The sequence below is a fragment of the Protopterus annectens genome, chromosome 2.part0 (assembly GCF_019279795.1).
Source record: "Protopterus annectens isolate FY-2018-M chromosome 2.part0, PAN1.0, whole genome shotgun sequence".
Classification (NCBI taxonomy): Eukaryota; Metazoa; Chordata; order Ceratodontiformes; family Protopteridae; genus Protopterus; species Protopterus annectens.
Window position 1 is genome coordinate 1,797,346,401 of NC_056728.1, and position 17,391 is coordinate 1,797,363,791.

Here is a 17,391-nt window from a genome sequence, read left to right on the forward strand (position 1 = left end):
GTACCATAGAAGAGGATAAGTTGGCTCACTCCTTACCACCCTACTCTCAACGAAGAGCCTTTAGCCCCCACTAGAGGTAGCAACATCCTTGACCTGGTCATTACTAACATGGGCGACTGTTGCTCTACACCAATAGTCAACTCCTCCTTGGTTAGATCCGACCACAAACTAATCACCTTGGAAATCCACACACCCCCACCCGCAGAAGTAACCACCATGAAAAACTTCTTCACGGCACCCATGCAAATGGAGAATAGTTGCATGACCGCCGAATCATACACCAATGCACTGTTCAAACACATACACAAATGTTTGGATCTTGGCATACCTAATAGAACCAAGATGCTGTCCTCCACAAAAGGAAGCCAATCTAGTGGTCCCCTGCCATAAACAAACTCTACAACAGAAGGAGGAATCTGATGCAGAATAAGGTGAAGTCCCAAGACTGGAAAAATTCCCTTATCAGCCTCAACAAAAAGTTGAGATCCCTCATCAAATCTTCTAAAGCTAGCTATGAAAACAGAATTGCAACAGATAGTAAAGACAACCACAAGGCCTTCTACAGTTATGTAAAGAATCTCCACGGCAATACCCAGATTTGCTCTGAGTTACTGCACAATGGTACCTCCTATATTGAGCCAACAGATGTTGCCAATATACTGGCTGACAGATTCAGTGCCAACTTTACCCCTCCCCCCCAAAGGACCAATCACAATACCAGTAGATTGCCTGGCACCCAGTATTACTGCTGTATAGGTAAAACAGCACTGTCCAAGGCCAATAATACAGCTTCTATGGGACCTGATAATATCCCTAGTTGTGTTCTACATGAACTACAGAGTGAACTGGCACCTCACCTGTGTGCCCTGTTCAATCACAGCCTCATCTCAGGCTTTGTCCCTACCGAATGGTGCACTGCTACAGTCATCCCTCTCCACAAAGGAGGAGTGACTACAGACCCTGGGTACTATCGCCCCATTAGCCTGACAGGTCTGATATGCAAAGCTATGGAATGCATCGTCATGGACCTAATAAACAAGGATGTAGGGAATCTCCAAACTCTGGATCCCACACAGTTTGGTTTTGTGAAGGGTAGATCATGCCTGCTCAACTTGATCAACTTCTTTGAGTCAAGTCACCAAAGCTGTGGATGAAGGCAAGGTGGTTCATACAGCCTACCTTGATCTGGCCAAGGCCTTTGATACCATTCCCCACTCAGGAATCCTAGAAAGACTCACTAAGCTAGGCACTAACCCATATATCACTAGGTGGGTTGTAAACTGGCTCATAGATAGAACCCACAGTGTGAAAGTAGCTGACTCCCAAGTCAGACTGCTGACCAGTCACGAGTGGAGTCCCACAGGGTTTGGTCCTGGATCCTCTGTTGTTTGGTATCTACTGTCCAGGTCGATTGCAAGTTGGGAGCTCTCCACGTGATGTTGACATCCTACAGAAAGGCCTCACTGAGACCAACAATTGATGTCAGAACCATGGCCTTAAGCTCAATGCCAAAAAATGTATCATCCCCTTTGGGAAAAACCCAGTTCCCATGAATTGCTACATCGATGGTAGTCCACTGAACACAGAAGTTGTTATAAGAGATTTGGGAACACAGGTTGACAGCAACCTCTCTTTTGACCACCACATTGCCACTGTGGTCAGAAAGTCCTTCTATGTGGCACATCTCATTACTAAGGATTTTGCATCCAGGAAGAATGAGGTCATTGTCTCCCTCTACTCTTCCCTCATTAGGGCAGTCATCGAGTTCAATGCCCCATTTGGAATGTACCTCACTAGACATCTGCAACAACTGGAGAGGCCGCAAAAGTACCTCAGAAAGAGGATCCTAGTTCTTAAACACTTGTCCTATATGGACAGACTCAAAGAAACACCAACTATTCTCTGTCTCATATCGCCTACTTAGAGGCGATCTCTGCTTGACTTACAAAGCCATGTCTGACCCAGCTCTGTTAGAAATGCACTTCTAAAGAAATCCCAATCCCTCCGCACCACATGCTCCAGAGACCTTAACCTCATTACCACAATCAACAGAACGTGCTAGAGGGACAGGTTCATAACCCAGAGACTGCCCATGGTATGGAATAGACTTCCCATACATGTCAAACAGAGCACCTCACTGGCCCTCTTCAAGGGGAATCTTGGTGAGTGGATGGGAAATAGAAAATTCACCCCAGGGATCACTCCAGTGGCTCTACTCGACAGAGGCACTGGGAACTAAGATCGGGTGGCACAATGCCAGGGTAATCCTATGGGCTAGGCTTATAAAGGCTTCAGGGCCATTAGCCTAGTAAACACCTATGAACCTAGGAACCTATGAGCTAACTGGTATTCCTGGGAAGGAATGATCGGGAAATAGGGCTCTTGCATAGCCCACAGATACCCAGCTCCCAATACAACAGAATGAATGGGCTAATTGGACGCAGGTAGAGAAGCCATCAGACTAGATCCTGTTGGGGAGAGAGGTAAAAACAGTTTATAGTTATGGATTTCTGAAGTTGGTACTATGGGAATTTCAGTTATTTAGGTTTTATATTGCTTATTTTGTTTCTTAAAGAAATCTTGGATTTGTACATTGATGGTGGAGAAGCTTTGACAGCAGCCCACTATACTGTCTCTAAACCTTGTCTAAATAATGAGATCTCTGGTCAGGCAGATTTTATATATCGAATAATTCATCTAATTACCAAGTGACAGTGCATGTTAGCTGTTCAGTGCAACCAAAGCAAAAGTGTTGTTATTTTTGGGCTGTCATGGGTAGCTCCTTAAGTGTTGTATCTTGTTGGAGAAAGCAATATTCTGAAAATAGAAAAAAATGAATGAAAGAAAGTAAGAAAAGAAGGAAGAGCACATCATCTGGGCTCCATTGCTGTGTTAGTGTGATTTAGTATTCACTGTAACAATAGAACTCGTCTTTCCTTATATGAAACCTGCACTTGGTGTAGGATTACATGGTCTTGTTGGTTAGACAGACACCAAATGGCACCATACCAATGATTTTTTTTTTCTTTGAGCATTTGGAATTTGAAGCAAAGGGTGAACAACTGGGAAACCTGGAAGATTTGCAAGGAATTTCTCAGAACTATATACAGTCTCAGCTACGGAATATAACTTGTTCAGTGGCTGCATCTTGAAGTGATATCTCTAGAGTTGTGTACTGCTTCTAAGTAACAAGTGTAATTTAGAAAGTGGTAACAATGTGTATGTGTTTGTTTAGTTATAAAATGCATGTGTTTATGTCATCTTGATTATTCACTTTTTGGACTTTCCGTATACCTTGGTGACCTCAGGTTTGCATATAGTGCCATAGACCCACATGTAATTAACTTATTTGTTCCTCCCATGCATAATCCATTCAGGGTAGGAGTGAAAATCAGTGATGGCAGAAGATACCATAGATGCTGGAGAGTCATTACCACAAGTTCAATAACAAGCCCCCCCTGCACCCCCCACACCCCCCGCTACTTAAATAGACCAACTCTGAGACCGCACTACATTGAAGTAAATGGAAATCTCCCCTTACAGAGATTTCTGTTTACTTGTTCAATGTTCTGCAGTTTCGCTATTCTCGTATCGACAATGTCAGATTCAACATTGTCGGCTTTCAAGAATGTAATATTGACCCGTTTCCAGCAGAGGACGGTCAATCTGTGTGTTAATAAGCATACACCCTGGTAGTAGCAGAATATGTTTTTGGCCACTCAGCCATCCTCCTTCACCACTTGAATAACCTTTCTGACATTAGAGTCAGTAGCTGAATCTGGATTGTTAGTAACATGCATTGATTCCCAGTCCCTGTAGTATGTGCATTATGAACTGTCTTTGATGGGATAACACAAGAAAAGTCTGACGTTTGGTTATGTTGTAGTTTAGCATGGCACAGAACTGTACACCACAGAAAGTGGTTGTTGTGGTACGAGAACTTTGTGTGATGCTGTTGTCATGAATGGCCCATACTTTTATAAGTAAACTGTCACATACTGTCCTGCTGTCGCACATTCAGTTTCGATGCACCTATGTCCATGCTTAGTAGCAGCTATGTTTACCTCATAAGCATATGAGTCCCTTCATCAAGTCACTAATCCCAAATGACATTTTGATGCAATCATGTTCCATGCAAGATTACTTGGATGCTAAATAATAATCGTGGTTTCCTTTCTCTGATTTCAGCTTTGCCTACTGCAACAGAACCAACAGAGCCTGGCCCTTTGGGTAAGTTCCAATATTATTATTTTTACTGCACATTTTCTTGTACTAGGCACAGATTCTAATCTGCTCTGATAGTAAATACGAAACAGAACTGCATCTTCATAAGTACCTCTGGAAATCTTAGCGTGTCTGTAGTCTAGGAAGCATGGATGTTTGAGCCACTGTTAAGCTTTCTTACTGTTCTAGTAACCTAGGACTGGGAACAGAACTAGTTCATGCAGACACTAGCTGAGGCAATCAATTTCAAGCTCCGTCCTTCCTTCTTCCGTTCTTCTGCATTCTGTAGTTACTTGCTACCTTCACAGCTGTAGATAGAAGCACTTCAGATATTATTGGAGTGGGGCTTATATATGAGCTGTTATGGCAGGGTGAGTCTTTGGTGGGGGGGGGACATGTACAGTCTTCATTGATTATGCAGGAACTACAGAACCGCTGACTGCGACATAACTGTACATTTAGTAAGACTGCATGGTCCTCTGCAGCCAATGTGCCAGTAACTGTAATATCCTGTAACTAAATTCCATCAGGAACATTAAAGTCCAAGGGTTGTCACATGAAAATGTAATATATGTACACTGGAAAACTGTACACCTAGTTAAGATAAACAACTAAGAGACATTACACATGATATGCATTCAACAAGAACGTTTAATGTACAATGACTCAGAAACAAGGTCAAATAACACACTGATCACAGTATCAGTAACTCCCTTAAAGGCACAGTTACCTGTTTACTCTATACTTCAAATTTACATATGTATGCAACATTCCCCTTACTTTAGAAAAATAAATATTTATATGTGGTATCTTATATCACACATAGCACTTCAAATACACAGGACACTATTGCTGTATTGTGTACATCACTTGCAGACACCACAGCCTTCTTTAGAGGGTAAGCACACAGGCTGTTCTGGAATCAGCAAATTTGTCTTCTGTTCAGACCTTCTCTAGACAGTACAACTAAGGGGTAGTCTCCATTGTCAGGGCAGGGTTAACATCTGCTATCCTGCAGAGTCTTATCTCTTAATTTTATTTCTCCAACCACCCTATTTTTGTATGTTATGGAAATCCTCCAGACGTAATGGCTGAAACAGTGAGTACAATGATATGTTTACTTGAGTTGAAACATGTTATGAATGTAAATGTTAGAGTACATTCACTGTTGCAGTTCAGCTACCCAAATACATACCCCCTTCCATCCCTATTTTCTTAGGTTCATAGGTTGGTACTAGGCTATCGGCCCTAGGGCCTAAACAAGCCTAGCCGTAACAATTCCCTGGCTATTTCTTCCCACACTGTTTACTTCCCTGGTCCCCTGTCTAGCAGGGTGACTGACATGATCCCCAGGGTGAATTTCCTTTCTCCCATCCAATTGTCAAGGTTCCTTTTGAAGAGGGCCAAGGAGGGGCTCTGCTTGACATGTATGGGCAGTCTATTCCAGAGTCTGGGGAGTCTCTGGGTCAGGAACCTATCCCTCCAGCATGTTTTGTTTATTGTGATGACAAGGTTTAGATCCCTGGAGCATGTTGCTCTGAGGGATTGGGATTTCTTTAAGTGTAGCATGTCCAACAGCTCTGGGTTTGACATGGCCTAGTATGTTAAGCAGAGATTGCCTCTGAGTAGACGATATGCGACAGAGTATAGCTGGAGTTTTTTAAGGCGGTCAGCATAGAGCATCTGCTTTAGGCCTGTGATTCTTTTAGTGAGGTATTTCTGCGGCCTTTCCAGTTGTTGCAGATGTCTTGAAAGGTACATAACAAATGGGGCATTGTATTCTATAATGGGTCTAATGAGGGATGAGTACAGTGGGACAATGACCTCCTTTTTTCTGGATGAAAAGCCCTTAGTGGTGAGGTGTGCCACATAGAAGGATTTCCTGACTGTTGTGGCGATGTGGTTATTGAAGGTGAGACCACTGTCCACCTGTGTCCCTAAGTCTCTAATCACACTTTCAGTATTTAGTGTACTGCCACCTATGTGGTAATTCACAGGTACATGTTTTTTCCCAAAGGGAATAACTATACATTTCTTGGCATTGAGCTTGAGCCCATGGCTCTGGCACCAAGCATCTGTTTCTGTAAGGCCCTTTTGTAGAGTATCCACATCATTTGGGGATTCAATAATGGCTCCCAGTTTGCAGTCATCTGCAAACTTTGTTAGCCAGAGTCCCTTAGTTTTTCCCCTGTATTTTTTGACACTCTGAGTTGAGTAGCACTGTAGACCTTTATCTGCGCCTTCCCTCTCTCTCTTTAACCTGTACCTACTACCTGCAGTGGGACATTGGAAAATTGTGGGGTAGACCTGGAGCACAGCTGGCTCTTACCATCTGGGCCAGTTGGGCTTTGATATCTGGGTCATCTACCTGGCTGTAACCAAGGCAAAAAGATCTGAAGATGGTGTCAGCCAGTGCATATATCTTATCCACACTGACTTAACTGATCAGATCTGCTGTCTAGGCATCTGGCTCAACCCACAGCTAATATTCCAGTGCCATATAAGTATTACTAAAACAAGCATATTAAACTCCTTTTCCACACCAAAATGATTTCCCATTTTCTCGTTTTCAGAGAAAGAAATGCTGTAGGAAAATGTGCTCTCCTTGTACAGCAGGAATGCAGATTACACACTTTTTCTGGAGCATCTAAATTTAATCGAAAGTATTACAAACTATAATAAAAAAGTGTGCTGCTTCATTACCCTTTCTCCATACAGGGAGCAACACAGTCATATACTTACAAAAGCCAAACAGTTACTTGTTAAACAAAGAGCACAGCTTTTACTTGATTGTTTTGTTTAAATTTCTTAACTTAGAATTCTTTCCCTTTCATGCCAGTTTTCTTACTTTTAGACCCTCTATCTTCTCATATCTTTTTATGGGTCCAACACTACCAATCCCCCTGTACTAAACTTTAATGTGCAAACCATCACTACTCTGTCATTGACTCCAAACTCTGGGAAGTAGTGCACCCCTGTAATTTAAAACAGATACACATATACCCCAAATTCTGTGCACAGTTAAAAAAATCTAGTAAATGAGACTAGTTGTTCCTTCTTTACCAAAAATGACATCACTTAAATGAAAACTACTCTCCACTGGTCCTACTTCCTGTATTCATCTCTTACAAAATCTGTAAATCTTGTTTTCCCCATTTCCCTTCCACCCCTCCTTAAAAACGGTTTTACTGCATATTCTGTTTATGTTATACAGAGATGTATTTAAGATTTTGTTTGTTTAGCTTCTACAGATAATTCTGTTATCCTGAGCATTATATTATATCAGTTTATGATGATGTTCATCATAGTGATCAGTGCTGCAGTAGTATATCCTGCCAATAATATAACAGCCAGACAGCTTCCAAAGCTTCAGAGCATCTTCCAGATACCCAAATTGTCAGGCAGCTTGACGTGAGCTGACTAAAGACAATTTTGGGCACCAAGCCCTTCAGAACTTTACAGCTGCCAAAAAGTACACCCCTTTAAAGCTTTCGAGGAATGACGGTCAGCTTAGTGCTGTTACTTTGCTAGGCAGATAAGTTCAGTTTTGGGAAAAATCTTCCATTTTATAAATATTGTTTGTTTTTCATTATTTTCCTCTTCAAAAAAAGTTATTTTAAAGCTAGAAGTTTGTGTTGTAATGGCGTGTCATGAGGCTGTATCATCTTTTAAGCTAGAGCTCTCTTTTTCATGTCAGCTTAAAAGTTATGTAAAGTAACAGAAGACCATTTCTTTCTGTGGAGAAATTGTGTTTGGCAAAGTGTTTTAAAGTACTTTTTTCTCAAATTTTCTATGAAAAAGTGACCTTTAAAGACTTGTAGTTTTTATTGGCATTTGCTGCTTGTCTTCCCTAGGAAAGAGGCATCATTTTCATCTTCACCATGGAACAAAATTCCTGTCTAACAGTCAGACTTTCAGCCATGAAAAGAAAAAGTTATGTGAACAGCCTTTGCCACCACAGCAGGCTGGCAATTTGCTTCAGCCACATGTGGGTGACTCTGCTGTGACCATTTGTTGTATCACGGACCACTCAGCTTTTACAGTGGATTCCTCTGGTGTAGCACCTATACCCACCTCCCTCTGCAGCTGTTGGGGTCTCCTTAGTGGGTAAGAGAGAGCCACTCTTGTCAGTCCTGGGAGAGATCAGAGTAAGGGCTTCTCTGTTGTGTCAGAATGATGTGCCCACCCCTGGAAAAGCTTCTGCTGCCATTAGTAATGTGGTTTGCCCCATTTTTTTCTGTCAAAAAGAAACAGAAACTAAGCATGTCTCCTTCATCTCAAATTTCCTTAGACAGAAGTAGATTACTGGATCTGGCTCAGGGTTTAATTCACACTACTGATCCTTCTTGTCAAGTAATTTCTGGTAAAAGAAAGAGGGATGCCTCTTTTTCTGAAGAGATTCAAGATTGCGAACTTGAACAGGAGTACAAACTAATAGATACATGGTTTCTCTTCAGATTTTTGATTCAGACTGTAAGGAATTCTCTTTCTCTGAGACTGTAGCTGGTATGTACCAGTGTTTTTATTGGGAGACACTGTGGTTTCTCAGTCCCTCAGAAAATATCATGAGTTGTTACAGAAAGATTTTCCAAAACCTATATCCATTACTCCTGTCCTGTTTGCTTTAGAGGATGTGTGTCTTACTGCCTGCAATTTTCCTGACAGCCAGCTGCCCCTAAAAAGGCAGATAAGATGTATAAAGTTCCTCAAGCTTTTAAGTTTGTAGACAGTATTCCCAAACCTGATCCCACAATGTTTAGTTAATTCCAGTCCTACTCTTTCTGATAAGGATGGGAAAATTATTGTTACGTATGGGGAAACTGTATACTTCTGCAACTTTGATTTTGAGGATTTTGAATTGTTAAGATCATATGTTAAAGTTTGTTCTAATTGTGAAAGTAGGGGGACTAGTACTGTTTTGAGGAGGTTTGCATGGCTGCATTCTCAGAAGCACCCAGATGATGTTAAAAATTAGATTTTAAATTCTCCTTTGAAGAGAGATTTTGTTTTTGGCTCCTGTGCTACAGAGGTGATCAAAAGGTGTGATGAAAGGGGTAAGCTGTTCCAGGGAATCTATATATTTTTCAGTTCTCCTTTTCCAAACTTTCTAATGGACTCTCTAACTTCTCATACAGTTCTGACAACAGGCAGAATAAACAGTATTAACCAAATATAGGTAAACAGACGTTTAAGAAGGAATGTCAATGATGTTCCAAAAAAGCCAAAAACCTCCCAAAACCAAGGACAGTCCAACAAATCTGAAAGACTATTCAAGAGATCTTGCTACCCCCCCCCCCCTACCCATGCCCCTTTTTTCCTTCCAGAAAGTCGGAATCTTTATTTTTCTCATTAGCAACAGATAGTTTTAGCCAAGTGGGTTCTGAAGATCATTCAAGGTTACAGATGGCAGTGGGAGACAATTACTCCTTTCTGGGGGGGGGGGGGGGTCACTCCTCATCCTCCAGATCAGACTCTTGTTTCCACCAGTTTTTCATTACATGCTGCCCTAAGGAGTGATACAACCAGTTCCTCTTTTCTAGGTGGGGAATTATTCAAGGATGTTCTTAGTGCCAAAGAAAAAAAATCTTGAAGACCAGTTATGGATCTTTCTTTCCCAAACCTGTTTGTGATAGTGCCCAAATTCAAAATGATGACACTTCACACCCTGTTACCTCGTATTTCTCTTTCAAGTTCATGGCAACACTAGAATTAAAAGATGCTTATGATCACATCCCTATTTATTCAGACTTCAGATGTTTCTTATGGTTTTGTGTATCTGGATCACATTATCAGTTCTCTGCATTTCAAACTACAGGTTATCCATATTTTTCCATATTTAGATGACTGCTGGCCACGGTGGTACAGTGGTTAGCATTGTCACCTCACAGCAAGAGGTTCTCTGGTTCGGTCCTTGGCTGGGGTGCCTTCTGTGTGGAGTCTGCATGTCCTCCCTGTGGTCGCATGGGTTTCCTCCGGGTGCTTCGCTTTCCTCCCACATCCTAAAGACATGCTGTAGGTGGATTGGACCCTCTAAATTGGCCCTAGGTGTGAGTACATGCATGTGTGTGCCTTCTGTGGAAGGTTGGGCACCCGGCTGGCAACTCAACATCGTAAAACTCCACTGCCAATCATGAGCGGACAGGTGATCCGCTGTGGTGACCCCTAACTGGGAAAAAGCCAGAAGAAGAAGATGACTTGCTTATCTTTGGAGAGTCTTTTTCAATGTGTCAGGAATCTCTCTCTTGGTTGAGAGATCTCTTAGACAAGCTAGGATTCCAGGAGAATATTTTAAAAGTCTTTCTTTTTTAAACACCTTTATTGAATTATCACTTGTGATATAGCCAAGCTTGCATTATATAAAAGTAATCAAAACATATTAACAAGTTCAAATTTACAAACATTATACATCACATATATTGTTCTATACCATGTAATCAAAGCAGTGTTACATAAACTGTTTAATTCCTGCCTTCTCTTAAAACACATTACTCCAAAACTTTTTTTTCTACATGTATTGTTTGTACAGTTTCCATTTTTTCTATGTAACTTATTCCTGCCCTTTTCTAAAGATCCCACTTCCTGTTCTTTTATCGCTGTTACAAATTCACTACTTCAAGTATAGTTGGTTTAGACTTTAATTTCCATTTTCTAGTAATTGCTTTTTCAGAATTAAACTTAACAAGGCCTTACTATGTCTAAGCAATTCAGATCCTGTATCCCGGCTTAAAAAATAATTTCCTTAGTTACACTCATGTTCTCACTCAGTATTCCTGAGTACTCTGTAGGGAATTTTTAAAGGCTGCCATTTCATTACACTCTGAGAACATATACTCCCAGGAACGTCATTGTTCCCCTTTACACCTCCAACATTTCACATTTACCAGAGGAAAAAGTCTTTGGAGTCTGCTTGGGATATTAAAGTATCTATGCAAACACTTCCAGAGAAACATTCTAAATCTTCTAGATTTTATTGCATATTTGGGAGCCTTACATATGTCATTCCATTGCTTATTTGAGAAACACTTATCTAATCTCGATTCCCAATCTTTTCTGACCTCCTCTGATTGATTTCTATAGTTGTGTAATATTTTATATGGTCTACTAATTAACCCTGTTTTAACAGCAGCTTCTGTTCTAGATTCAGTTAAAAAATCAACCAGGGAGGGCCTTTCAATTAGAATTGCCCTATCCCTTTATCTTTGTCTATACTCTGATATCAATCACTGATAAGGAAGGCAATCACCGACCTACAATCCATTCAAAAGTCTTTCTTGACTCTTTCACACAGGATTGTATTCCTGGGAGGTAATCACTGACCTACAGTCCATTCAAGTCTTTCTTGACTCCTTTATACAGGATTGCGTTCCTGAGATGTCAGTTACAACCCAGTTCAAAGAGCTTTTCTTGCACAGAAAGAAATAGAACTGTCTAGATCTGTGTCTAAGGTTTTCCATTTAAACTTTGGTCATTGAAAGGGAATTTGGGTCTCATGGCTTCTATGATCATGACCTGGCAAGACTCCACATGAGTCCACATGAGAAAGATACAGTGGTATCTGAGGTCTCTTTGGTCCCAACATCAACACCCTTTATCTTTCTAAATCCCAGTCAGAAGAGGAAATCATTTGGTGGAGACAACAGATGTCCTTAAATCCAGGTCTCCCCTTCTCCCTCTTTCAAAGATCAGTCACCACAGACATCATGGACTTTGCTTGAGGAGCAGTTTCAGGAGGGATAAAAGTGCATGGTTTGTGGAACACCAGGGACAGATGCAAGTATGTAAATATCAAAGAGATGCATACTCTGATCAAGGCTATCAACTCTGAATCTCCTTTGGTCCCCAGAACCCCTTCAAGGTGTTGCAGACAATACCACAGTCATTTGGTACATCAACAAGCAGGGAGAACCTGGGCATACCCCTTTTTCAGACTAACCATGCTAGGTTGGAATGTAGTTTCACAGCATAGTCTCACTCTACAGGCATCCCACATTCTGTCAGAGCAAAACTGTGGGGGCACACAAACCAAGCAGGAGCAGGACAGACCTGCAGAAAAGGAAACTAGATCAGGGGATCTTCTATGATTTGATCCATCTGTGGGGAGTTCCTCAAGTAGAACTGTTTGCCTCCCCTCTGAACAACCAACTGGCAAGATTCTGTTCAAAGACTGCATGCATGGAAGCTAGACGCCTTTTCTTTTGCTTGGACAGGAATGTTTCTGTATGCTTTTCCACCCTTAGAATCCCAAAGCTGAGGTTGGGTGGCTGGGTCTAAATTGGATTTGGCGAGGCTAACAAGCCCTGCAGAACTGCAGTGGCAAAGCCTGCTCTGGATTTGGAGTAGAGAGGTAGGTGGTAGTGCTTGGTAAAAGTGTGCACTGAACTCCAGGTTGCAGCTTCTAATATATCTTTGGTTGGTACCCCTCTGAGGAAAGCTGCTGAAGTGGCTGCTGCTCTGGTAGAATGAGGCTTAATGCCCTTAGGCACAGATTTGCCATATTGTGCATAGCAGAAGCGGATGCAGTGTCCTATTCATTTGGAGATTGTCTGCTTTGTAATAGGCTTTCCTTGTGATCCTGCAGCATAAGCTACAAACAGTTGCTCAGTTTTTATGAAAGCTTTTGTTTTGTCCAAGTAAAATCGTAGCTGCCTGTGTATATCCAAAGTGTGCAGAAGTCCTTCCCCTTTATTCTGGGGATTTGGGTAGAAAGTAGGTAAATGAATGGTTTGGTTTAAGGCCACATTGGAGACCACTTTTGGCATGAATGTTGGGTTTGTCTTAAGAGAAACCCTGTCTTGATGAAAAATGAGGAAAGGTTCCACAGCCATCAATGCCTGTAACTCTGAGACTCTTCTTGCTGAAGTTATTGCTAGGAGCAGAGCAGTTTTCCATGACAAGAATTTTAGATCAGCTGTGCTGGCTGGTTCAAATGGAGGCAGTGTTAGTTTTTCTAAGACAAAGTTGAGGTCCCATGTAGGTACTGGTGCTCTCCTAGGGGGTCTTATATTCTTTGCCCCTCTGAGGTACTGCCGTAGTAGAGGATGTGAAAAAATAGGAGGATCCGTATTGTAATGAGCTGAAATGGCAGAGGCATGGATTTTAATAGATGAAAAAGATAGGCCTTTGTCCAACATCTCAGTCAAGTATTGCAAAATCTGAAGTATATCAAGGAAGAACCCTTGTGCCTGGTTCCAAGCACAGAATCTCTTCAATTTTTCTGCATAAGATTTCCTAGTGCTGGGCCTCCTGGCTTCCAAAATTACATCCATAACAGCTTTAGAGAGAGGTGCAGTCTGAGTGGCTACATTATCTGCCATGCTGCCAGGTTTAAGGTTCTGAGTTGACTGTGCAGAATCTGATTGTTTTGCTGTGTCAGAAGATGAGGGATTTGAGATAGAGGCCAAGGTGGGCCCTGGGACAAAGATTTTAGGATTGGGTACCAGTGCTGGCCTGGCCAGTCTGGTGCAATCAGTATCATTTTTGGCCACTCTTGTCTTTCTTTTAGAAGCACCTTGGTGAGAAGAGGCATCGGAGGGAAGGCATAGACTGTCAGGTTTTTCCACCTGAATGATAGAGCATCCACTTTCCATGCTTGAGAGTGATAAGTCCTTGTGAAAAATGTCTGTATTTGGCAATTGTGAGGGGAGGCAAAAAGATCTATGTCTGGGTGTCCCCATTTCCTTATTATCATGTTGAACACTTGTGGATTTAGCTTCCATTTGTGAGGATCCATAAGATTTCTGCTTAGTTCGTCTGCCAGTGTATTTTTTGTTCCTGGCAGGAATTGTGCTTTCAGATGTACCTGGTAGGTCAGTGCTGTGTTCCACAAAGTCATGGCTTGTCTGCATAGGGGGTAGGAATGTGTGCCCCCTTGCTTGTTTATGTACCACATAACTGTGGTATTTTCTGTCTTTATTAGTAGTTGTCCTGGATGTATTAGGTCCTTGAAGGCTGTCAGGGCATTCTGTACAGCTAGCATCTCTTTTTGATTGATGTGAAGATGCACTTGCTCCTTGGGCCACGTGCCCTGAATACATTTTCCTGCCATATGTGCTCCCCAGGCATAATCCGATGCATCCGTTGTTATTGTCTGCCTGGTTGTAGGTAAGGTGAAAGGCTGTCCCTTGTTTTGGTGACAGGCCTGGGACCACCATCGAAACTCCTGTTGTAGGCAGGGAATCAAGGTTACGATTGTCTCTAGGCTATGACAATGCTGAGTCCAAACACTTTTTAGATACCATTGTAGTTTCCTCATATGCAGTTTTGCATATGGAATTAGTAGAATGCAGGATGCCATGAAACCCAGGGCCTGCAGATTTTTTCTTGCTGGGAGCTGGGTCTTTGTTGCCATCATTTGAAAGTAATGAGTCAGTTGGCTTTGAGTGGCTGGTGTGAGATAAGCCATCTGGGCAGTTGTATTTAAGCTTGCACCAAGGAATATTATCTCTTGAGAGGGCACTAGTTTTGATTTCTTTTCGTTTACTGTGTACCCTAGGCAAATTAGCAATCTTTTTACAAATGCCAGGTGCTTTAGAAGAATGTCCTTGCTCTCTGCTTGAATAAGGCAGTCATCTAAGTAGGGATAAATTTGAATTCCTTTTTGTCTGCAAAATGCAAGTACTGGTGCCAGGAATTTTGTGAAGACCCTGGGCGCAGTAGATAAGCCAAAGGGCAGTGCAGAGAATTGGTAATGCATTGAGCCTGCTATAAATGTGAGGTATCTTCTGCACGATTGTCTGATTGGGACGTGCAGGTATGCCTCCTTGAGATCCAAAGTAACTAGCCAAGCCTCCTTGCCCAGCATGGGCAGAAGTTGCTGGAGTGTTAACATTTTGAATTTTGGGACATCCAGGAAAGTATTCAGGATTGACAGGTCCAGTACTGGTCTCCAGGCTTTGTCTTTTCTGGGTACCAAGAAAAGTCTTGAGTAAAATCCTTGTCCCTGTTCTTCTTGTGGAACTTTTTGAATAGCTCCCATATCCATAAGAGCAGCAATCTGTTTTTGTGCCTCTGTCCATTGGTTTTGTGGCAGGTTTGGCATACCTTTTGGTTTTGGAAGTGTGTGGAAGTGGAACCTGTACCCCTGAGAAACTATATTCAGCACCCATTGGTCTTGGGTGATCATGTGCCAGTTTTTTGAGAGCTTTCCCCCTGGGGTGCTGTCAACTGGTAAGAGATTAGCATTTGTAGAGGGAAGTCATTGTGACTGTTTAAAGGTTGTGATTTGTTTTCTCCTCCTTTGGGGGCAGAAGCACCCCATTGTTTAGGTCTGTAGGAGCCTTAGGGCTGAGATCTGCCTCTTGGGCATCTGTATCTGCCTCTTTGTGGCCTGTCTGACACTGGAAAGGACCAATTTTTTGAAGGCCAGTTTCTGCTAAGTCTAGGTGGTTGAACCTGTAAGAAATCTTTCACCGTTTGCATTGACTTTGCTTTATCCTCCATTTTCTTTAACACCTCTTCTGCCTTAACACCAAACAAAGTATCATGCTGTAGTGGAGCATCCAATAATTTTACTTTAACATGGTCAGGTAAACTTTGTTCTTTCAACCAAGCATGTCTTCGAATTACTGAGCCTGTAACTGTGGCTCTACAAGAAGCCTCTAATGAATCAAAACCACATTGCAGAGTATGCTTTCCCACTTGTTCAACTGCATGCAATAAATCCTGCATTTCTTTACTGTCCGGATTTTCTATATTTATAACCATTTTCTGCTTTAACAATGACATGAGATACTGTTGATACTTAAGCATGTGAACTGACAGTTTAAAACTCTTACAGCTAAAGTAGCAGAAGTGTAAACTTTTTTCCCCCATCTGTCCAGAACCCTGGAATCCCTATCTGAGGGGACAGGATTTTTGGCAGTGGAAGCTTTAACCCCTTTAGGACCCTGAGAAATAGTTTCTGGGTCTGCAGCGAGGTTTTTATAAAGAAATTTATGAGAGTCAGGGACCCTGTAGTACCTGTCTGGATTTACTGGAGCAGGGGGTAGAGAATCTGGAGACAGACTGGATTCAGAAAAAACATCATCTACAATATCAAGCTCAGGGGGGATAGCCAGGGGCCTGTGCTGAGGCAATAAAAGGAAATCTCTGAGCCTTTTCTTGGATTCTGAGTAATCCTGGCTCTCGCAATGGAAATGCTCCCTCATGGTGTGCAGGGTTTCCCCAAAGAAATAATCCTCAAGCGATGAGGCTGAAGGAATGGACTCTTCAGCATCAGAGTCCTCATAGGGAGGAAAAGAATATCCCTGATCAGAAGAAGAATCAGAGGAAACGGAAACCTGATCAGAGGAATCATAATCTGTGTCTTGCCTAGGACTTTTGTCAGGAGGGGGATGGGAACCCCTGATTAAAGTAATTAGGTCTTCGGCCATTTTAAGCATCTGTTTCTTTGGCATGGATAACTGTTCTGGAGAATGCTGTACTTGATGTTCATCGTGCATACAGCTGCAGTCATAACAGATGGGTTATCCTGCAGTCAGGCGGGTCCTCGGTCGGCCAAATTCCAAAGTCTAGGTCCGGCGTCAGTTGTCGTCGATTCCTCCCTGACGTCAGCATGGCAGGGGTATAAAAGAGGCAGCCGACGCCATTTTCTTCAGTCTTTCTTGCCGCGCGGTGCCCGAAGCAGAAGCAGTTCGCAAGTGCCGGTCGGCCAGCTCCTGAGATTTACGAAAGTATTTCAGCCGAAGTCTTCTTGAAAGCTAAGTACCCGTTGAAACTTTTCTTGCCTCAGACCGATGTCAGACAAAGTTAATAATTGCATTTCATGTGGGAAGCAAATACTGCATAAGGATTTCCACTCTTACTGTATACCTTGCTTAGGCCCAGACCACGACGTCTCGGCCTGCCGTTTTTGTGCTAGATTCAACAAACGCACTATTAAGCGTCGGGCGGAGTTTCCCTTCACTTTTTTGGCAAAAAATTTAATTATATTATGTCGTCGGATACTCCGACTCCAGTTTTGAGCAAAAAACGCAAAGATAAGGACCGGCATACGAGGTCCGCACCACCTACTGATACCACGCTAAGGCTGACTACCGGTTCTCCGGTACTCAGCGAGGCGCCTACGCAGCCCCTGAGTACCGATGACTATGCATTACCAGTGTCTTCAGTACCCGAGGTCGCAGGCTCCTCGGCCCCCATTCCTACTACAGATACCGACGCCACTCC

General features: G+C 42.4%; 1 protein-coding gene across 1 annotated transcript in view; it reads left to right on the forward strand.

Moving 5' to 3' along the window:
* The window catches only part of MFAP2 (microfibril associated protein 2), a 765,069-nt gene that overhangs the window by 524,446 nt on the left and 223,232 nt on the right, over positions 1 to 17,391 (forward strand). The window contains exon 6 of the mRNA XM_044061828.1: positions 4,189 to 4,230. Coding sequence (XP_043917763.1) covers positions 4,189 to 4,230 — 42 coding nt within the window. The remainder of the gene's footprint in view (positions 1 to 4,188; positions 4,231 to 17,391) is intronic.